The sequence below is a fragment of the Sparus aurata genome, chromosome 4, assembly GCF_900880675.1.
Source record: "Sparus aurata chromosome 4, fSpaAur1.1, whole genome shotgun sequence".
In the NCBI taxonomy this organism is placed as follows: domain Eukaryota; kingdom Metazoa; phylum Chordata; class Actinopteri; order Spariformes; family Sparidae; genus Sparus; species Sparus aurata.
Window position 1 is genome coordinate 28,298,011 of NC_044190.1, and position 23,422 is coordinate 28,321,432.

General features: G+C 41.5%; 1 protein-coding gene across 2 annotated transcripts in view; it reads right to left on the reverse strand.

Moving 5' to 3' along the window:
* Window positions 1-1,167: 1,167 nt before the first annotated feature.
* The window catches only part of kiaa1549lb (KIAA1549-like b), a 74,422-nt gene continuing 52,167 nt past the window's right edge, over window positions 1,168-23,422 (reverse strand). Inside the window, exons 14-23 of one of the 2 annotated variants that reach the window (XM_030414930.1) lie at window positions 21,760-21,950; window positions 15,920-16,050; window positions 14,897-15,021; window positions 12,926-13,155; window positions 11,810-11,942; window positions 7,511-7,885; window positions 7,330-7,424; window positions 6,778-6,926; window positions 6,538-6,689; window positions 1,168-4,798 (exon numbers count right to left, since the gene is read on the reverse strand). In XM_030414930.1, the coding sequence (XP_030270790.1) occupies window positions 4,535-4,798; window positions 6,538-6,689; window positions 6,778-6,926; window positions 7,330-7,424; window positions 7,511-7,885; window positions 11,810-11,942; window positions 12,926-13,155; window positions 14,897-15,021; window positions 15,920-16,050; window positions 21,760-21,950 (1,845 nt within the window). In that variant the 3' untranslated portion in view covers window positions 1,168-4,534. The remainder of the gene's footprint in view (window positions 4,799-6,537; window positions 6,690-6,777; window positions 6,927-7,329; window positions 7,425-7,510; window positions 7,886-11,809; window positions 11,943-12,925; window positions 13,156-14,896; window positions 15,022-15,919; window positions 16,051-21,759; window positions 21,951-23,422) is intronic. The other variant, XM_030414931.1, reaches the window with a different exon arrangement.

Here is a 23,422-nt window from a genome sequence, read left to right on the forward strand (position 1 = left end):
CATCCTCCAAGGTAAGAGCACTGAGGGAGACACTACAGTACAGTAAGAAACTGGACTTGAGCCATTGAAATAATGTATTTAAATTCATAGATTCTAGAGACATTTTAATTTGTGAACTATGAGAGGAGGGATGTTGTGAGTTAGGAAGATTTTAATTTAATTCTCTTATTCAGCTTTCAGATGGAGCCAAAGGCTAAGAAGAGTGTAGACAATGGCTCCAAAATAATTAAGTGTTTGTGAAACTCGAGGACAAATATAGCTATGAGCAGTCAGAGATGCTTGCTGTCGTCCAGGGGTTTGAAGAGTTCTCAAAAAAAATCATTGGCCCTTACAATCTGGACTGTGAACGACATCCTCTGTCCTTAGACCATCAATACAAGTGAGGAAAAACTTGCCATGTTGTGGGAAAGAAAATCTTACGGGGGGGGAGATGATGGAAGAAACCTCAGGAAGAGCCACAGAGGAGGGATCCCTCTCCCAGGACGGACAGACGGGCAATAGATTTTGCATGTGCAGAAAAGAACAACAACATGACAGTTTACAAATTGCATTGACAAAATATCTGATACAAATTATAGTACAGAGCCACACGACCTCCTCTCAACCGTGGTGACCTGGAAGAGGGTAGGTAACTGGATGTTTACTAGTTCTCCTTCAGCCAAACAATGTAGTACTGGCTGAGTGATTACAGACACTGAGTGATCAAATTAATTTTTTTTATTACTGATAAATTGTTAGATGAGTAAACAATTTCCTCTATATTCATCACAGTGCACCAAAAGACATAATTATCTGTGTGTATTGTGTCTCAGCTGTCACGATGTTGCATTAGTGAATGATAGAAGCCGCACGATCGTGGCTGACAGCAGCTCGTTTGACAGTCCTCCGAATGCCTTCACGCTCACACATTACTCGTGGAGCAAGAGAGTAATCTGTGAATTGTATACGGTTTGAATTGTGATACAAAAGATCTTTGATGTCTCTGGTGGATGTAGGTGGTAATAATAATCACTCATACCACTAATTATTTATAAGATGGCAAGAAAATAGCACACTGAAGTACCAGGGAGAACTGTCGAAGAGAATCAGTGCAACAGCTGCTTCAACTCTTCTGATATTGCTCATGACGTGCAGAAAGTGAGAGGTATTCAAGACAAAGATTGAAGATTTATTCTTCTAATAAAATCTTTTATTTGATTTTAATCATGTCGGCTAATATTTCTTTCATTCTCCATCTGTCTCAAGGTCTCTGTCAGATCAATCTCTGAGGAACATCAAATATAACAAGATCAAGCAGATGAAAAGGAAATGAGAAAACCTGTCAGGAAGACAAAAAAGACATTGATTTTTCATAGATTCAGCTCACTTCATATTTCAGTTCATAGAATAAATATGTGTCGTTTGTCTAAACCAATAAAACCGCCTAAAACCCAATTTTTTTTTATTTGATAACGCTAAGTTTTTCCAGCATGAGAGTATAGAAAGGTGTTCACTTCTGGTATACACGAAAAAATGGTTCCACTGCATTTAGTACAGCTCTTAAGACATTAAGTGCTCCTCTGAAGAATGGGTAAAAGGAATCTTGGGGGGAAAAAAAACAAGCAAGTTCTTGTTGAGTTTAAGACATACAGTATTTCCTTAAACCTACTTACACACCAACAGGCATGAGTATAAAAGAAGAGAGGGAGGGGTTTGCTCACAAGTCAGAACACAAAAAGGCTGAACTCATCGAGGACTGCTGCAACAGCACGACAGGAAATAAAGGATTTAAAGGCATTTTTACTGAAAAGTTCTCTTTCTCGCGTCACGACTGGCATCTTCCTCACGACAGCGTTGATTATAATAAATCGGCAAAGCATTCAGTGTGATTTTGCAATAACACAGTAAAAGTAGGTAAGCTAGAGCATCCGAATGTTAATGCAAATATATTGCAGCACCACTGCTATAGGCCTACATGCATTCATCCCCACTTTCCAATCCCCGAGCAACCCCGCGTCTCATTGTAACCTACTTACGGCTTTTATGCCACAGTGAAATATGAGTGTTTGTCCAAAAACGATGAACTGCTCTCACATGTGCAATGATTTAATGACTTTTGTTTCACAGGAGATTAATGGAGTAATTCAGAGTTTTGTTTTGTGCACTGCCCTGGTATGGTATGGTGGTCTCTGTCTGTTTCAAATTAAGACGGCGTCTTTTTCCTTCGAGTCGCTACTGGAATAATTCAGGCATGCAGGTTTCTCCTTATTCCATCTATTAAATGTCTTTTTTTAACATCTTCACTTGTGTCTTTACTTTGTACTTTACATGAAGTCGGGAGGAGTCTTTGCTTTTGTTTATGTCTGTAGTCTTTCGTTTAATCAACTCTTTTTTTTTTTTTTTATGTCTTTGGTCGGTGGAAGCTCGTTAGGTGCTCTGTCATACACTCATGTACTGTCGGCATGATTTTAATATCATAACGATTGATTACATGAAGAACCATTTATCAAATCAAGATACTGATTATGAAATTAAGTTTTTTTACCTTAGCACATATGCCATTTGCACCACAACAGACTGGATGATTCTGGGGTATATTGATATTTTCAGACTGAACAAAGTGCTTCTGAAACAGCTCTTGGAAAATGACAAGTGCTGAACTGTACTGCACACTCACTCTGAGTCGACACTCAGGCATTCACAATGTTACACAAAGACATCACAGATTGTGCACTTATAACTTCCAAAAACAGGAGTACTGATGTAAGACCTGTCATTAGTTTATACTTGTATAGTATTCATGAAATGCACCCATTGAGACCATTAAGATGTCTTAAGGCCAGTAAACAAATAATTGATTCACCTTCTCTATCGTCTAAGTTTACAGGAAATTGTGGGACTGCTTCCAGCGGCAAAAATAATTGTTTTGTGACAAAGTTTTTGGGGTTGAATTCGCATTAAATCATCTGTGCATCTTATAACCACTGATTTCAGTAAAAAACTACAACTCTTTAATGTCCCGCCACCTGCAAATATGAAGTCACTTCAACGTTTTCCCATGTGAGTTTTTGAAAGTTACTAAACTAAAGTTAAGTCAAAGTTTGTGGTTTCAGTACTAAACAGCTGTAATATAGAGTATAATAATAATCATCATTAGGTCACCCAAGTCAATCATCATCAGTCAAGGATAAATGCTTACCTCTGTTATATACATCAAGGCAAACATATCCACCAATATGTTGCATCTTAACAGATGCAGCTTAAAGGTGTAATTTGTAGAATATGGCCAGAATTCGAAGGCATCTCCAAAAACATGGTTGACAGCATATCACCATCATAACTAACAGCTGCTGCTCTCTGCTATCCTTGGGTGTAACCTGCTACCATTAGCTTTTAGCCAGCTGTTGTAGGGGTTGTCTGGAACAGGGCTTGGATCACTGGATGATTTGGACCAGCTCAACTGGTTCTGGCAGCCTGACATGAGAATGAACAGTTTTCAAGACCAATATAGGTCAACAGGGGACACAGTATGGAGGTGATTTACAGCTGCTCTGACCAACACTAGAACCCTGGGTCGATAAGACACGACAAGACAGAATATTTTCACATCTTTCTCTGTGAATTGAAGATTTATATCGACCAAATCAGAGTTCATGATGAGTTTCAAATGCTAGTTTTAGCTAGTAAGAGAATTTCATTTGTTGACATTTTGTAAGTTAAGTTTTAAGAGGGCTATTGGATTGTCGTGTCTTGCCTTTTGAAAGTAGTATAGGCAGGACAGGTTTTACACTTAATTCTGGCCATGTCTTCCAAATTGCTCATTTTAGATTAACGTTGAATGGGTTAAGCTAAAAAGGCAGATATGTATTGTTTGTACTGTAATTAGTCAATTTGTCAATTAAGAGAAACTACAGTTTTGTCTCTAATAATTATCTGTAAGCCAAGGACAGTTGGTGTTAAACTCGAACTTTTTTAAAAGAGATGTGGTACGTTGATATGGTGTGGAGGCTTGAATTACCTGATGTTGATGTAGCTCGTTTTGTTAAAGCAAATGGTCTTTAAAAGGAGACAAGATACATGATGTCCTAATACTGTACATGCTCATATACACTGTGGTTTATACTGAACCATCTGACAGGAAGCATTTGGTCCTCTCAGTACAGACGATGATGCTACTTTTTCCCTCTTCTCAGTTGATGCTGATTCACAACAAAATGTCTAATCGTGGAAAAAGATTACGTAGTCCATATTTAGTGTATCCTATTGACATATCTACAAAGAAGAGATGCATGTACTTACTTGGGACATCATCAATAGAGGATGGGGTTTTTTTTTCTTAAAAAAAAAACAAAAAAAAAACGTTTGTGTTCCTTTAAGTCAGGAGCTGCAAACCACCAATGGCGGGTGAAACGAAAATCTATCAGTGGATAAAGAAGATCGGTCCGTTTTACAGTACAAACATCAAAAATCAGTTTGAAAGAGCACTGCCTTTGTGTGCCTCAGTCGAGGACCAATCCACAGTTAATCTCCTGCACACAAGGGGGCAGAATTAAAACTAGAACTCAAACACGTCGTTCTGCTTCTTCGCCAGCTTGGCCACCTCCTGCCGGATGGCCTGCACGAGTGCAGAGGTGGAGAGGCTGCTCAGGGGCATGCTGTCCATGTCCTTCACCACCGGGGGCAGACTTTGCTGGGATGCTGTGCTTGGGGCAGTAGGCGGCTGCTCCAGTGCCGGGTTATACTGCAGAGGCAGCCTGGTGGGGCTCCCCTGTGGGTAGCGAGGATGAGGAAAAGCCTCGACATACCCAGGCAGGGGCAACTGGAAAACAGGGTAGATATAAAATCAGTCAATCGTAAAGTCATATTGTTTCTACCCACAAAAATAATGGCTGCCAATTAGATAATCAGAAGGATACTATATGTACGATATGTTATTATTTGGCTGAGTGAACATTTTCTCTTGAACCACTATTTTAGAAAAAAATAAATGGGTGAAAAAGGGGAAAGAACAGACAACTGTATCTGGGAAAATCATTATAAATAATCCAAAATAAGAGGGAAAGTAATGAGGGTGGAGATCTACTGCAGGAGTACATGATACTGAAATGGATTTTTGGTTCAAACAGTGTTTGAACTCCAAAATGGACTACTTTTGAATGCTGCTAGAAAATCTTCAGATGGTTCAGAATTAACACCACAAGAAATGACCAAAAAAAGTTTTTTTTTTAAAGTGAATCCAAAAAAGATGTGCTCAACTACCCCGGTATTTTGCTGTGTCCACTCAACGCCAGCCATAAATTCAGATCAGCAAATGGTTTCTAAATGACACTGGTTCTGCAAAAAGACACTGCATGAAGGCATCTGGTTGAAACAGGCAAACAGACAAGGGAAAAAAACAACAGAGCATTCCATACATACAAGGAGAGTCCTGTGCAGGGGGAAGGGAAGGACGGAGGGGAGGGGTCACATGGGTTACAACACATCTGACAGGACGAATGGAAACTGTTTGTTTGAATGAAAAACAGAGAAGAGGGTCGGAGGATGCTGAGAGAGTATTGTCTACTGTCCTTTTCACAGGTAGATAAGAGCGTGAGCACGAAAAGACTTTCGGAATCAATGACAGTACAAAAGTGAGATGTGCTGGGATATTTTAACACTGCCCCAACAATTACTGTCTGTGTTCAATTTGTACATATATAATGTTCTGCATAAATAATGAGAACCATTGCGAGAACACAATCAATGCTGAGTTTTAATCACACTGAAACTATCATATGAACTTCGGTTTTCCCACAGTGGGACTATTGTAATGGTCTTTTAACATTTAGAAATCAGAAAATAATTAATAGACTCCAAATTATGAAAAATGCAGCAGCGAGGCTACAAACAAAACCAGTAAAGGAGAACACATTACTCTTGATTTTAACAACCTAACGCAGACTACCCATTTGATTTAGGATCGATTTTTTTAAGAACGTATTACTCTCACAGCCTCAAAAAGAACTGCGGTTCAGTGCGAGAGCCTGTGGCAGGAAGTTGCAGCTCAGTTCCAGGTCACGCTTAAAACCTAAAATAACCGCTTCAAAATCATTTTGATGCTACAGTGTCTTGTAACAGGGAGAATGGTGTCTCTGTTTCAGCCACTCGGCCCCCCCCCATCGCTTGTATATGCACTACGTGACTTCAGTGAGAGGGTAGGATCACAGCGTTAAACACGTTTACTTCAACAAACAAGTTATCGACACTTAACATTGTCATGATTTAATGAGTTTTGTTTGTCGTTAGCACCTACATTATGTCTGACAAGTTGTTACAGACCTGGGGTTTGTATTTGCACAAAATGCCAATATCTACATAATGCTGCCTTAAAGATTCAAGGGAGCCGAGTTGTTGCTGCCTTTATATACATTTTACTGTTAAGTTACACAACAATTGATTTAAAGTAAAAAAAAAAACACAAAAACAATTGTTTTTGCATTATATCTTAGATGACTTTTAATCATCCGTTGGTTTTTGGGATTAAATACTTTTCTGAGCAAGCAAAACGGGCCTCCTTACAGAGTCTGCCCACTGTGGCGGCACATCCTCAGGTTCAGGTGGATAAGACATCCAGGAGGGACTGTGGTAGGAGGTGGGTGGTGTAGAGACAAAGTATTCTGAGTAACCAGGCCTGGTGGCTGGGATGGCGTAGACAGCTGTTATTGGGTTTCCTACACGGAAGAAAAAGAGAGACTGACATTCGCTGAACAAAGGCACATTATGGGTTTCTTTTGCGATGTCATCTTCTCATATGCTTACCTGAGTAGTTGGACACAGGCTGCTCTGCAGTGATAGATGGAAGTGCTGCTCTAGTAGTTGGCCCATATGGGTTGTTGTCGTGTTGACTCTGCATTTCAGTGACAGATGTCTCTGAGCTCCTTCCCTTAGGCCCCAAGTCAGAAGTGGAACTAACAGAGATTGGAGAGAAATAAACAGAAGCGCTCCTGAAATACTCAGCCAGCACCACTAGATGTCAGACACACACCATATGGAAAAAGTAAGAACCTCATTAACATTCTTGCCAGCTCCCAATGCACTAGTTCAATATTCAAATTTATACAAGGCCTAAAATCACCCTGGCCACAGCACATTACCTAGTGAATATGTCGTCCCTGAATATGAATTTGAATGTGAATAAATGTGGAATATCTTATGGACTTTGGGATGCAATGGACACTGTCTGTGTATGCCTGCATCTGTGTGTGAGTGTGTGTGTGTGTGTGTGTGTGTGTGTGTGTGTGTGTGTGTGTGTGTGTGTGTGTGTGTGTGTGTGTGTGTGTGTGTGTTTGTGTGAGACCTATCCAGCCTTACCATCTTAAGGAGGTCCCAGGAGGAGGTCCAGTGCGAGGCGGTAAAGGGGGAGGAGAGCCCACAGCCATCTCAGGGAGCTGGGTGAAGTGAAAGGCCTTAAACAGATAGTGAAAGGCATTTAAGGTTACATAAACTCTAACACACTTCTTAAGAGGGGGGAAAATAATCTCATCCCTCTTACCGGTTTGGGCAGGCTGCACTGATACACTTCTGCGCCATAAGACGGCACCCACTGCAGGCCTCCCCGTCCGCAGCTCATCGTACCTGGGGCGCTGGTCACCACGTCTGCGTAGGGGAGGGGAGGCGGCGCGTGGCTGTAGTGGTCAGGAGGCGGGTGGTGGTGATGGGAGTGCCTTCCGGATGTGGACTGACCCCCTGACGCCAGGCTGAATGCCTCCTCCAGCAGCAGGTGCATCTGCTGTCGCACCTCATCAATGGACGGCTGTGAGCTCAGAGTGGACGTCTCCGAGTGGCCTTTCAAGCCCCGGCCATACATGTATCCCCGTGGCCCCATTAGACGATCGACATTCGTCTCTTCGATCAACTCAGGCTCAGTCTACAGAAACACATTTACAAGAAAAAGAACTGGGAGTCAAGACACGTCATAAAACTTTGACTTGCTAATAACACAGAAAAACAGTTATTTCTAAAAGTTGGGCTTTAAAATACATAAACAAAACAGCATGTGATTATTAGCTAATCGTTTGTGACATAACTTGAGGTTAAACACTAAATATTTTGCCTTTCTACTGTTTTTAATCATCAGCTTCATTGATTTTTGTTAATAGAAGCTTTTTCTGAATGTTCACTGCAAAAGTGGGGCAACAAAACACAAAGTTGTTGAATGCTGCAAAACAATTCCTAAGGTAAAGGTGCTAACAGTTGATAGTATCGTGATTGTGCATGACAAGGCCATCCACGACGGGCTCAGTCATTCACAAGCAAGGACGTGTCGAGGTTCATCTCTCTGTTGAAACATGTGACCGCATTGTTGTGGAAACTAGGGGTGCTGAGGGTGCTGCAGCATCCCCAAAAAAACATGAATTAAGTGTGACGCTGACTCACTTCCCTGCATTATATTGAAACAAAGATGTACATCACTGGGAAAAACGGACAAGGCACTTTTTGCGCAAAGATCGAAAAAATGTAATGTACATATGTACAAATTTACAATCAGGTCGTAATATTTAGGAATCTAGAAAGTATTACACAAAGATTATAAAGTTTATCCGTAATTCAACTACTCAAAAACCAAAAACTGTTACAACATTGAATCACTCATGATCAAGAATAAAAAGATGTGAATCGTAAGTCATTTTAAGTAAAGCCACCTGTGCTTTTATTCACATGGCGGCCATTTTCCTCCTATGTCATGCGCAGAGGTACTGTATGATGCTTAATTGTGCTTTAGTTATTATCATCATTTCACTGCGTCCCAACTGATCAGCAACTAAGGAGATTACGGGTCGTGAAAATCTGGAGGGACGTCTGGCCGTATGTCAAGGTAAAACAACATATTTGATGGTCCATTAGCTTACGTTAGCAATCAGCCAGTTCCTAGCTAACGTTACCATTTGATTACATCCTGTGCATTTCACTTCAAGACTTAGATAAATGTGTCGAAGATGTGCACTGATGTTTTAGAAATATTTCATACTGTATCGTGTAACACAGTAATGCTAGCGAGAAAGCTGTGAATACTAACGTCAGCTGTTGTCTAATGGAAACGTATAGGTTATAAAATACATTGTTTTACAGTGAAATGAAAGCTGATGTCCCTCCAGTTTTTACTATCCATTGTCTTTTCAGTTGCTCATCAATTAGGGAAGCAGTAAAATGATAACATTTTGTCAGATTCCATAAATTCATAGGAATTGCAACCTGGAACAAAGCACTATGACATGTGAGCGTCCCACCCGGAGTGTGTGAATATGGTCCATGGCTTGTGTTTGTGAATCTGGGACACATGTTCTGATTTACACCTAAAGCAAATAGTGGTAAATGCAACCTCTTTCTTATTGAGGTAGAATGCAAGAAAGCAGGAAAATTTCAACTTCTATAATATCTCCTGTCAGGCTCTCAGTGGGTTTTTGACAAGGTGCTGACTGAGCAAGCGGAGGCTGTTTAATGTTACTCAGAGTCTCCGAGACAAGTCAGCAGGAAGGGCGGCGTTGCTGTGCTGGTCGCAGTAGTTTCAGCAGCTCGAGCTAACCTGTGCTTTCCACATTATATACAGTATCACCACCATCCTGTCTCTGTCAACTAAACCATTCAGCTGCGACCTCACTCCATCTTTTCCATCTTCTTTTAACACGTCCCTCCGTCTTCCCATACCCTCCTATTCTTTCTCCATCTCCCGGCCTCTGTTTCCATCTATCCAGCCTTTAAACCCAGTGATAAATTAATATGAGCCGAGGCTGCCCTACTTCCTGTGCGAACAGAGGGTAGCCACAGGAGACCCAGCGTAGTGCACCTCATAAATCAGCCCCCCCTGCAACAAGGAACGGCTGAGACTCGCATCTGCAGTGATGGAGCCTGCAGCCACACTAGTCCCATTGTAATCAACAGGGCCGGGAAATAAAGGGCCATGTAGCTTGTAACTGGCTACTGTGCCATATTTCTAACAGAGCTGAACAGCAGGAGACGCAGAGTGCAGCCACAGCGAGAACAAACCGAGGTGGGTCAGAATCACGGAACATTTGTTTGTTTAGAATATCTCAATTTGTAGAGTTTGTCAAGAGTCTTTTGTGATATAGTTCTGAAGTTTGTGATGTGAAACCTGTGACATTTTCACAGCAGACATCTGTCTTGCAAGTTTGTATAACATCATCTATTTTCCATCTGAGTGTCCCATTAATCCATGGCAGTGAAGCCTGCACATCAACACCAACCACACAGCCAGTTACAGCTGTGCCCACTCCTGCTGTGACTGGTCAAAATGGCCACTAGGTCAGTCACAGTTCAGTGAAATATTTCTATCACGGCTAATATATTTTTTACAAAAGGAATGCTCAGACTGAAAACACTTTTTTTAGAAACGGTCTGCTCCATTAATCTCAGGAGCTCACATAGTAGTGTTCATGACAGCCGGAGCCATACACTGAGCCCTAATGGAACAATAAAAGAGTGGAGGCATAAACCAGCCATCCTCAGACGCATCACACATCAAACCGACAGGACCTTATAAATCTCCACTCTTAATTATGAATGAACCACTTCTCTCCTTTCAGCCTGTTGCGATACGCTTGAAACCACACCTGAGTACAATATGTCTGATTTCCAGCTCAGAAGCTACGTCTTGGCACAGGTTTAGATGCGATAAACTGATTGACAATGATACTTTTAATTTTTTTTTATCTATTTTTCTAAGTTAAAAACAGTGGCTTCAGAATTTGGCAACAAGCATATACACAAATATTAGTATTTGATTAGTTCATCACTGGCACATCAAGGATTAGTTCAGCCATAAAAAGGAAAATTCCATCATCGTTATCAACCCCATTCAAATTCAAATGAATCCAAAGAGAGTAATTTACATCCTAGTGAAAGGCCAAAATCTTCTCTGTGGCTGCTATGCTGAAAGCATTCACTGTGCCACAAGGGTGTAAATATTGTCTTTTCAAATCAGTTTGGGATCTTGGGACTTCCAGAGACTAGGATTACACTGGATTACAACATTTTATGTTGTGTTTTCACATTTTAAAACCAATCTACTTTAGTTATTTAGGAGAAAGCTGCAGCACTGTTTATGTGCAGATCCCAAATTGGCGAACTATCAAATTTAAGATTTTTCCATCGCGTCAGGGTGAACAGATAATGAGAGAATTCAATTCCTTGGAGGAACTAATCCTTCAATATATGTAATAAGTTGAACATGTATATGGGATTCTTGATGGCTTTGGGCAGTGCGATGTGATAATATTTCGTGTGATGATAGAAAAACATAATGTTGCCTCATAAATCCCTCTTTTATTTATATATTGCTGCATCAAGTCACTTTCTACCCTGCAATACTGTTCATCATTTGTACATTGCTTTTTGTTTCAAACAAACATGGAGGAAATAATAAGTCTGGAATAACTCTGACAGGCAACGGAGAAAAAAATGAGGAGCATGTACATAAAAGAGTGGGTAATGGAACATACGCACAAAGGTTCTAAGTAAAGGGAGAAAAATAATCATGTGTGAGTAAGAATCTTTTATTTGACGAGCACACAATTCAAAATGTAAGAAAAAGGTCTTTGTGTGCGGTCATGTCATATGATGAACTCATTTATTTTATTTACAGAAAATGCACTATATAAGATTATGTATTGTTTTCTGGATATGAAATGACCAATATCAGGATATGTGTACATTCCAAATCATCTACGTCCAATATAAAAAGTACCAAGACAGTGTTTCTCTCACAGTTTGTTAAAATGGTTTGACTGCATCTTGCTGCGAGGCAGGGGTCAGTGGGTGATGACATGTGACTTACATCATAGCCGCTGTTGCGGATGCCTCGTCTGGGTCTCTCCCTCATAACGAGCAGGTCCATCTCTGTTCCTCCAGGACTGGGACTGCTCAGACTCTGTCTGCTGCGATAGGCCGTCTGCCCTACCTGGGAGTGCCTGCCAATTAGAGTACAGAGCGGATTCAGCACAAGTCAGACCTGGGAGGTGTCATTAATTGGATACTGTTCAATTCAGCTTTCTTACTTTCAGCTATGGTTGCCTGCAGTGTGACGATGGTGGAGAACACAGTGGTGGAATGCACCCGTTTAAACAGGTACGTAAAGTTGCGTTACAGACCGAATAGATGCAGTGCGTTAGGATATCTCGTAAGGACATCAAGTAAAAGAGCTGAATCAGGTATGAGGCTTAGGCGCTGCACATCAAAATGCAACCCTGATAAAACAACCATGACAGAACAAAACATCAGTGTACACTCAATGACAAAGGATGAAGATGCATATCAGAATGTTGTTGCCGTAAGTGATCATCCGCACACTAGTTTCGACAGTAAACAGCTGCTGAAATCCTTATCTGGCTCACAGCGGTGGGATATAAATATAGCAGGTCCATTCATCCCTTTGCTAAGTCAACGCACGAGCCAAAATTCAAATGTTGCTTTCCGCTCTGAAGGCACTTGGGGTGATGTAATGTTGATCTCTTTCGGGAAAGACTGTTTCCCTATGTAATAACCAAAGATTCTGTCCATCTTTATATGTATCTTTTAAAGCAGAAGCAGGACAGAACCAGCGTAGTGGATCGTCCGACACCCTGCCAATCCTCTTATCTTCATTACAGAAGCTCAGGACTTGGATCAAACTAATCAGACAGGCCTGGTGGCTCTCTCACTGCCTACTGAGACAGGATAATAACAACATTGACAGCCATAGAGGAGACAGTTTTTACTTGTCCATAAGCTAATTAGGCAAGGCAGAGGTCATCGGGGATGGATAACTGACCATGGTTAGAGCCCGATCAACCCATATGCAATGCTTCGCGACCGTTCAAACTGCATCCTCACAACCTGAAGGCAGCAAGAATTTTCTTTTCTGTTTACACTCGGCCAAACCCAGGTTCCACTTGCTTTCCCGCTCTCCCCTCACCTCCTGTGAGACTTGACATAAGTGGAACCTCGCTCATCATCAGGCTCCAGAGGTCTGCCATGCTCACCGGCTGCCCTCTCATGGCCGTGCCGCTGCCTCTGCGCCACGGCCCGGCCGCTGCTGCTGCCGTCGGTGGAGGGGAAGTCATAATAGCCCTTCCTCTTAGCCTTCAGCCTCAGCTTGTTCCTGTAGTGCTCGATGTCAGACTTCTGCTTCAGAGCCAAGTTCACCTGCAGAGAGGAAAGAGCACAAGAGATGTGGGGGGGATGAAAACGGAAACGGGAACAAGGTTCTTCTTGCTGTGTGTGGTGAGGCTGTTTTGTCTTGTGGATAAAATATCAGCGGGTTCATGGCAATAAGAAGCTCTGAAAATGAAACTATTATGCAATAATCACAGACGGAAAGACACAGAACATGTTTACTATCTTTCATGTTGGTTATATTGCTTCAGAAACACAGATGAAATAAAAAAATAACAACACAGAATGAAAAGGTGTGATACATCATGTTACTGAACCAACTGTCTCCGGTGCTCTGATCTAGTTATTAGCGTCAAAGATTATATAATTTTCTGGGGAATAATACTTGGATGAACTATTCAAAAATAGAGATAAGGCAGGAATATGTTTATAATGACAATGCTGCAACAAGATGCCCACTGTCAATTTTTGAAGGTTTTATTTGCAGAAGTCGAAGGCAGCTCCAAAAACATAGGGGGCAGCATATCCTCCCCATCCAGCATAGCTATCCTTGGCTGTAGCTAGCTAGCATTAACAAATTAGCTCATGGCTCAGTTAGCTGTGGCACAGCTAACTGAGCCATGAGATTAATAGAGCAGACCAATGTGGAAATATTTAGACCAAACAGCAGACAAACCAAGACTGTTTTGGTGAAATGTATTTCTTATAAGCGTTTGAAATGCAGTGTTTTACACTGAGTTAACAGGGCAAACATGCTAGTCTCAGTTAGAAAAATGGAAGTAAGAGAGTTTCATTTCTTGCCACTTTGTGAGTTTATTTTGTTCATTTACAGTCTGGGGCTAGCTGGTTAGCATGTTTTTTTCCTCCACTAACATACATATCTCACAAATTGCTCCTTTAAAACTGTCACTTTTTAACACCTGATCATATTCTAATGTGGCCAGTGGAGGTCAAAGCTTCATCACATGAAATCAATTGAACAAATCATGGAACTAATTTCACATGACTGTAAATTAACTTCCACAAAAAAAAGTCATTGGAGCATCTTTTAAAGGCCATATTGATAACATCTTTATGTAGACAAATCATCTATTAAAAAATAATACATCCACAGAGCTTGTAGAGAGCTGCTGTGCTGTCTTTTTTCCTTAAAAACGGCATTACGATTGTGAATTAATGATTTTACAGTGATTGTTGGGTCCAAAATGATGATGTTTTATGTCTGCGTAAAAAATTCTGACAGTTGGTTCCAGCTTCTAAAAGGTTTGTGTTGGTAGTAAAGTTAGATACTGTTAGCAACATTAAGTAATGTTTGCTGGCTGGCGTTAGCAACATAAGCTAACATTAGCAACATTAGTTAGCTTTAGCAACGTTCACTAGTGCACAAACTGGCAGACGATTGGAACAGCAGCAGCGTTATAACATGAACGTAATGGCAGGGCAGTAGATGGAAAGCCACTTTTAGAGGCTGTTATCATTAACGCCTTTAAAACATCTTTTGGTGTGTAAGTACTCCCACGAAACATTAAATATTCAGATGTATTAACAGTTTCTGCATTATTGGAGCACACCTGTCCACATGTTGATTCAGATGTTGCTAAACTGTGATTGGTGCACAGAATTATGTGATCTCTTTTCCCAGCAGAGCACTGAGAAGATGAGTCTTTAGTCCCTGTGATAAAATTCTTCATCCGCGCTTCATTTGTTTATGTATGCATTTATGTATGTAAGTCTAAGTATCACCATGAATGGATGTGTGCATGTGCATCACCTCTCCGTTGACGATGGCGGAGTCCTGGCTGCGGTCAGAGGATGCAGGGTGCGAGTAGTTGGGCTGAGCCACCACAGGCTTTATGGAGATGAGCTGCAGGGAGCCAGAGGAGGTGTCATATGGATCTGAAGAACAAAGAGGGAGTTCACTCACAAAGAGACTACAAATACCTCTAATCATTACATTGTCAGTCAAAGGAGAGCAAACTGTCACACTCCCTCCGTCTCTCTCTCTCTCTCCCTCATCACCTTGCCTCTCTATGGCTGACACTGTGGGATTATGTCAAACATCAGTCGACGGTGGCAGCAAATTAAGTGTTGGACGGAGACAATAGATCACAAAGATAGCGTTGGCTTCAAAAGGTTGTGCCAGTGCATCTTTGTGATAGATGAAAGAAACTGACTTTGCACTTTCATTCGCTATCCAACATCAGACAAACTGGATTGAATTCTAGTTTCCCTTAACTCAGCGGATGAATTATTCAAATCCGCCCATTAAGAAAATCATAATCTAGCGAGCTCGATCCAATTTGCAAGCGGAGTATCTGAATTTGATTAATTGATCTCACGCCCACCACATGTGGAACATTTAGCCTCAGCGGACGAGAATAGAACGGCAAATACTTCAACGTCTTCTCACTCAAGCAGCCCTGCAGACTTCATGGGGTCCTTCTGCTTTTCTTTGCATTCCTGAATGTGCGTGTGTGTGTGTTTCCGTCACTCTCTCACACCATCAACTAGTCTGACATACTGTATCATGTCAGCAGAGCGTCTGTCTCATGCATATTCATCGGGTCCATCTCGGCTTACTGCTGAGTAGCTACCTTTCTGAATGTAGAAAAAAAAAACTGCAGTGGCAGTGCATTTAGGTAACCTGTGTGCATCAGATACAAGAGACTGGTAAAGTGTTTCACGCAGGAGAGACTGAGAAATAGATTTTTTGGCATTTGTCACACGACTGACCTTGTCTGCGAAGGAGCCGCAGAATAAATTATTTGCATTTGCATCAGAATGTGGCTCTCACCGTCCCTCTTCCGCGTCTCCTCCTTTGTCAGTTTCTGCTGCGCTGTGACTTTCAGCACCGTCAAGCCCCTGCCGGAATTGGGCTTCTCTGATTCGTTGCTGATGACGGAACCGTCCTCACTCGGCAACTTGCTGCAAGTAACCATAGCAACAGGAAAAGGCGGTGAGCTCTCCGGAAGCTGGGCTCGCAGCCAGGTTATGTCATCCCCGTCTTTAACAACCTCACCTTCCCCCCTCTCCCCATCCCTCAAGCTCGAGTCCAAGAAAACATATCATATTAGTATTGTATTTTTTCATTCATTATTGAAAGCATCACTGCTCAGTGCCTGTTTTCAGAATAGTCAGAGAAATGGTAGCAAATGACAGACAAATCTAAAAACTGCAGCTGGTTAAGTTTCATATTTTAATGTTGGTGTAGCGACTTGTACATTTATCTGCATGCTTTCTTTAATAAACTTCTGTATTTTTATGTCCATTAGTCTCCACTACATGTGCATCGTGAAAGTATTCTTAAGTATGTGTCGTGCAAGCTGTCCAGAGTAAAGCAAGACCGGCTCTTCCGTTAATTGGACAAACAATTGCTTTATCCAATTCTTGTTCCACTCGCTTCAAACACCGTACTGTAGTTGGAATTAGAGCTGATCAAGCGGCGGCACGGAGGACCACGAGGCTGACAGTGACATCAAAGCGCCGCGGTCTATCCCCTAATTGTCTGGTAAAAATGATAACGGCGAACTAGAGACGGAGGAACAGTGGCTGCTCGCCCTGCTGTCGTCGAGGCAGTGCTGCAGAGAGCCGCCGTGCAACAGTCACAGGCTCAACAAAGACGTGTAATGTGTACTAATTAATTGAGGCGTATAGAAGACGCTCTCACTTGCTGTTCACGAGGGGTCATATGTTAAGTCCTGTGGATGTGCTCGGTGGCTTACAGTTTTGTGACCTTGGTAGAAAATGAAGGGATTACTTCAGAGGAAGAAGCAAATTAGTAATTGTACAGAATGTCTTTTCTTTGTTTGTATATTAACATTATTAACATTCTAGCCTTGTAGCCATAAATTCAGAAGTTACTCGATCTAAATGTTTTTTAAAGGAGTCATCACCCGGAAATCGCAATTTCTCTCGTTAAATCATGCATATTGGTGTTGGACCTCTGTTGAAACTTGCCTGAAAAGCTGGAGTTTGAAAGTGGCTTATTTTTTTCACTTTGGCTCTTTTTCCGAACAGGAATAGCGCACAGTAGTGTGCGTTCCTAAAGCACGAGATTTTGACTCTGCTCCTGTGGTGACGTTACCACAGGAGGCTACTTGCATATGCATCGGCTCACAGCCGTCCTCAGGCAGACTTTCTGAGTGAGCACGCCGAATCTGCTTATTTCTCTGTCATTTTCATGCCATACATCGTCACCGCCAGCATTAAAACTCAGGTCTTACATGTAAAACCGAGTGTGAAAAGTAAGACAGAAAAAAAAAGAATTTACCATTCAGAGACGTCCTGCTGTAAACGTGTCTCTTCCACCGTCTCACTCTCCCGTTCGGTTTCTGACTCCGGCTCGTACATAAATGCCTGAATTCCGTAAGGTTCATCATTTAGTGTGTGCGCCATGACAGGGGGCTGTTTATGTTTTGGAGTCTGTGTGCATGCAGGCTTGCCCCCCATTCCGGCTCTGTCCTTCCTGCGGCCAATCAACGCGTGCCTCATTACATATTAATACAATGAGAGAAAGTCGCGATATGAAAAAGTGTCAGAACAAGCTCTATGTTTGATTTTTTTTTTTTTTTAATTTTCTAATAAGTTTTGAGAATTGATCCAAAGCGATCCAAGTGGGGACTGGATATGTAAAAAACCAGGTGATGACTCCTTTAAATTAAAGAATAACTTCTGAAAATACAACCCACACAGAATCACCATCCCACAAGTTTGCCTTTGTCTGACAGGACTCAACTGACATTTTGGGACAAACCTCATTTCAAACACACTGCACAACAGGTGAATGACAGGTTTCACCTTCTTCGCTCAAACGTCAGCCGTCAACCGTGAACCAACACTTGATCGAATGATCACACATTCACTCGTCTGTCAATGGTCTTGGCACCAAGTAGAGAGCTAAAATCACATTGCACCTGCAAGACAGCTGCTTTTCCACTAGCTACAGTATATGTTGTTGCATAGTGACAAGGAGCTTAAACAAAATACTTCACATCTAAGCTAAATGTGCTGTTTGACTAATATTGAGCCATAATATTAAACTGGAAAAACATGGTGACAGTTCTAGCAATGGCAAAATTATCCAATCCATCCACCTCAGAAACAGTCAGTTTCTTAGTAAAACTGAGGCTATAAATACTCCATGCCCAAAAACGCTCAACACTGCTCACTCGTTGATTTGACACACATCTGTTGGGCTTCAGGCTTTATCAATGGAAGGTTTCCAGATTTTCATCTGATGATGAAATGATAAAAGAAAGCCAGGCTCGAGCTAATTTAGTTTGATACATTCTATGTGACAGATAATCTAATGTCTTGGTTTTCCTGTCTGATGTTACCGTCTGTGCGTTTGTTATGACGTAGGTGAGAGACATTAAAGGAGACTCATTATGCTCATTTCCAGGTTCATAATTAAGCAATATTACCCATGAGGGTGTGCTTTAACGTCATTTGAGCACGACGGTGAAGCACCGAGGTCCTCAAGCAGCACTGAAGTGCTCAAATGACCTTAAAGCACACCCTCTCGGGTAATATTGCGATTATACAACTAATACCAACAAAAAATAAAATATATAATCAAAATATATCCATGTTGATGGACAATTTGCTCTCAAATTTAAAGGTTTTTGCGAGTGTGTGTCGCGCTTCCATGGACACACATGGGGTCTGACTAATAACTGAAACAAAATCAGTCACGTCAGTAGACTCATATGTGTAATGGAACATAGTTTACCACTCCAGCGAATAATCCAACCTTTAGTAACGACCTTAGCAACAGAAAGGATTTTCTAGTCCCAGATGAGTGAACTCTGAGCTGACGTTAATGTTTTATCGCGGTCTCGGAATTTTCCGAACTAAATCAATACTGCACAGATAAACAGAAAATGCTTATTTTTTTCGCCCAAGTTATAACAAAGATGTAGATTTTTTTTTCTTTTATATTTTTTATAAAACGTTTTCACCGCGGTCACAATAGTGTCTCTCACACTGAAGGGAAAATAAATAATAGCCGGGGCGTTTATTTGTTTCAATCCCTTAACAGACCAGGCGTTTATTTGGGACCAGGCGGCAATTTGGGACAGGCGTAATTCCTTCCTCTCAAAAATCCGGGTTGAAAATGTCACAAACTTCGCCAGCTTCTCTGTGAATTCTCCGGCATCCTTCTGGGCAATAGTTGTCTTCTGCAAGTGAAGTTGTTGCGGCGGAGGAAACGATTCAGCCGACCAGCACTCGTAGCAAACTCCTCATCTCTGCTGTCACTCACGGTGGCGTACATTTGTTTCTCCATCGCCCTGATCATTTTGCGGGACACCCTCTCGTGGCGTGCCCGTTTGCTGATAACTAATTCCCGCATGTTTATCTCAGGCTCCTCGCTAGCCTTCTTCCTCCCTCCAGCAGGCAGCCTGGCCCTGTTGCTGTCCTCCTCGGACAGCTCCGTTTTATTTTATCGCCAATCTCTCACTCTGTTGGGGTCGACAGAGAAACGTCTAGCGGCTGCTTCTTCTGACTTTTCCTCTGCATATTTTACGGCAGAAAGTTTGAATTTCAAGCCGTACTTTTTATTTTTTTTGCTCCAGCTCTGACAGTTACTATGTTGCCATGGAGATGGATACACTATTGCCACAGACTTGGCGGAGTAATATTTTGAGTAATGAGTCAGGCGTGCTGTCAAGCTGATTTGAGCACGGTCTAAATGTCTTGACCAATCAGATTGCTTGGTCGGAACTACTTGATGTATAATCTTATTTTGGGTTACTACCAGAATAAGTTTAAATGCTCTAACAGCTAGAAAAACACATACATTTTCTCATACTGTCAGCTGACTGGTTGGCTTTGACTGAAATGTAAAATGGGTGAACGCGCTAAATTCCGCCGTGGAAAGAGGTCATGCATTATCAACATCCGGTGGTGGCGCAGCTCTTCTATACTTTCCAACTGTTACTGGACCAGATGGCTAAATTATGATAGTGAAACGAGTCATTTTGCGGTGGTTTGTGACACTCAAAAGAATGCATCCACCGTTTTACAGATGCTTCTTTCACAATAGGTCTGTTGTTGTTTTCTCTTCTGTTACAACCGTTTCCGTCGTATTCGTCACGTTATGTCAGTGACGAACAACTTAACACCTATAAAACACTGAAGGAAAGGAAAAAAACTAAAAAGCGTAATAGGCTTCCTTTAAAGAACAAGGATGTTTATCCTGGGATAATAGCATATCATAGGTGGTTGAAAATTGGATAAACGTTGATGAATGATTACACCTTAAAACATGCCTTTAAGACAAATAGTTTGATAAATAAGAAATTAAAAACCTTTTGCCGCCTCAGGAGTCGCCAAAAATCATTACAGCACGACCTCCAGTCTATAGATTCCCCATCCTGTCAAATGCATTTCATTTGATCTCATTATCCTGCAAGGCTTTGAGAAATTACACCCTTTTGCGTCCCTCGATTAAATAATTTAGCATGATTTAATATGGCAATTAATTTCCGAAACCGCATTACTGAATGTCAGTTGAGGAAAACGGTCAATTTCACCTGCCCATACAGAAGAACTCTGTTAATGACCGGCTATCACTCAGCATCGGGGTGGAACGAGGACAAACAACTCGTCCGGAGGGAGCTTTATGTTTTATCATCCTGCCTCTCTCTGTGTGTGACTTAGGAGCTTTCCGACAGAGCAGTGGTGCAATTCTTGAGTCAGAAACACATACTGTTGGCAAATGTAAAACCCTTTGGGAGGATAGTTGTCTCCAATCTCATTGGAAGGGAGTAACACTTAAAATATCTCCGGATGAGCCAAGATGATTCAGCTGATTATTATCTGATTGATTACGCAACATGTTTATCTCTGACGTGATATCGCTTTATCTCTAACGTGTTAGCTGAGTCAGAAAAAAAGTAGAGCCAAGTCAGACCAAAGATTCTCTCAGGAACTGCCTCTTTCTCTCGCCTCAAATGCCGTCATATGGTGTATAGCTGCCATAGAGAAAGACTGCCAACAGGAAGTGGCCACCATATTGTTTCTGTACCGTGAAAACGAAGGCTGAAAAAAGCTCTGACCAAACTGTAAAACGAGGCAGCGATGAGCAAATATGAACTGCAATCCTGTCCATCGCCTATTTCTCTCCTACAATGTTTTCATAGACATATAAATGTTATACAATGTTTTTTTGTTGCTGTTTTATGAAAGGGTCAAGTGCTCTTTTTAAATCGTGGGTAGATGATTGCTGATGCAGTGTGGGCCAGTTATAAAGAGAAAAAAAAACCATCTTGCACCAATATTCATAGGAGGTACAGTCTACAGTGTGCCATGGAAGCTGACACAGCTCTCCGATCCTAATTATACACATTATATGCAGTATTATTAGGCTTTAGTAGCCTATATATATTTTTATCACACAAAAAATATTTGATATTCATTTCGACTGTAAAACAGTAGTTTTACTTTTGGCGGTGCTGTTTACCTGAGAGTCGTCTTTAAATATAACGTGATATTATAATAATCACAACCTGTGATGATGCACAGTGTTAATCGTATCTTCAAAATAAAATAAACCGCATCCTCTCTTCATCGACATCCTGTTATAATAAAACTTTATTCCAAGGCTGACATCATGTGTAGATATAATGATACCTTTTGTGTTTGTCACTTGTGAGGCTTCTCTTGTTGGCAGTTCCGTCCTGTTGCAGGGCTTTTTCCAGTGAATGCGGCGTGTCCCGAATTTGTAGAGACATCACTAAAGTATCCTGACTGGCAGGCAGGGTCTCCTCATCCCCTCCCTGTTGGCCCAGGTGCTGCTTGGCATAGTCAAAACCCTGGACTGGCTGATGGACAGGGCGAGAGAAGGTGGAGGAAGACAGAAAGATAGCTTGAGTAAGATAGATTTTAAATACCTGTAGTTGTTAAGAATAATCACTGACAGCAGAGAAACAGGAGATATACATTATAGTCAACCACAAGCATCGCGTAGACATCTCAAAATAGCCCAAAAAGTGTCTTTTTAAGAGATGTCCAGAGGATTTAAGGAGCAGAACTGGGATTACTGCACTGCTGCGCCTTGAAATAGATAAGCGTAGATTTAATCGAGGCCCCTTTTTCATCTCCTTCTTCCAAATTCTTGTCAAATAAATGACTCACAGTGGGCGGTGACAAGATGAGACTCTCTCAGAAATGTAGTAGTGAAGTTACCCATTGGAACATATTAGAGGAGGCATACGATTTGTGGTGTTTTACCAGCACATGTTTATAGAGAAGGTCAAAAGAGGAGGACACACACACACACACACACACACACACACTGAAATATTTAGGACTAGTCTCATTGCGGTGTCATAAATTGTCAGACACACATCGCTGCCTAAATGCAGCCCAAGCTATGGTGCAAAATCAATACGTGACACTCCCCTGACTGAAGAACATGCATTCTCTCTCTTTTCTTACAGCACACACACGTACAGATGTCCTGGACCCAGTTTTCTCCCTAACTGAAAGTGCTACTGTGGGAAACTCTAACAAGAGTTTGTGATGAAAGCGCTGCAGATAGTGAAAGTAACACAGAGGAGGTGGTGCATGAGCCTCATTTAAATTTTTAGGAGTCGTTCCCTCTTGGAGCACTTTAATAATCTTTCCTTGGTTACTTAATAGAAAGAGCCGGCTATGTTTCCAGCCTACAATATGAAGGTTTGTGAAAAGCGACCAAATAATATTTTATATCCAACGGAATTAAGGTTTGATGTTTTTAAGCCTTTGCAGAACCTTCAGATGTTGTGCTATAATAACTGCACTGAAAGTAGCACTGAAGTGACTTTTACTGCTTAATATAGAAGATTTCATTACTTTCTCACTTATAAAATTCCGTAAATAAAGCCTTGGGATGTGGTGAACGTTACACAATGAATTTTCATGTATCTACGCTGACGCACGACAGCGACGAGAGCCTCCACTGAGCAGAAAAGACAAAAAAACAGACGTGGAGGTGGAAAGGTGACTTTGATCAGGACGTTGTGACATCCCTGATGCGACAATAATGGAAACAGTTTTCAATCTTCTCGACACAAAACAAACAAGTGTCGGCACACGCACACACTCATTCTGCTCGGGGAAAAAAAAACGATCTCCATAAAAATCATTCTCCATAAAGCTTCATCTTTCAAATATGCCATCTGGAAACCGCTACGGGGAGAATACGCAATACCAGCCTTTTCATCCGGGGAAATCTCATTGTTTAAGGTTTGTTTCTCCAAAGTGCTGTTGTGGCCTTCGTTTTCATCAGCGCAGTGGGATTTACTGAAAATGT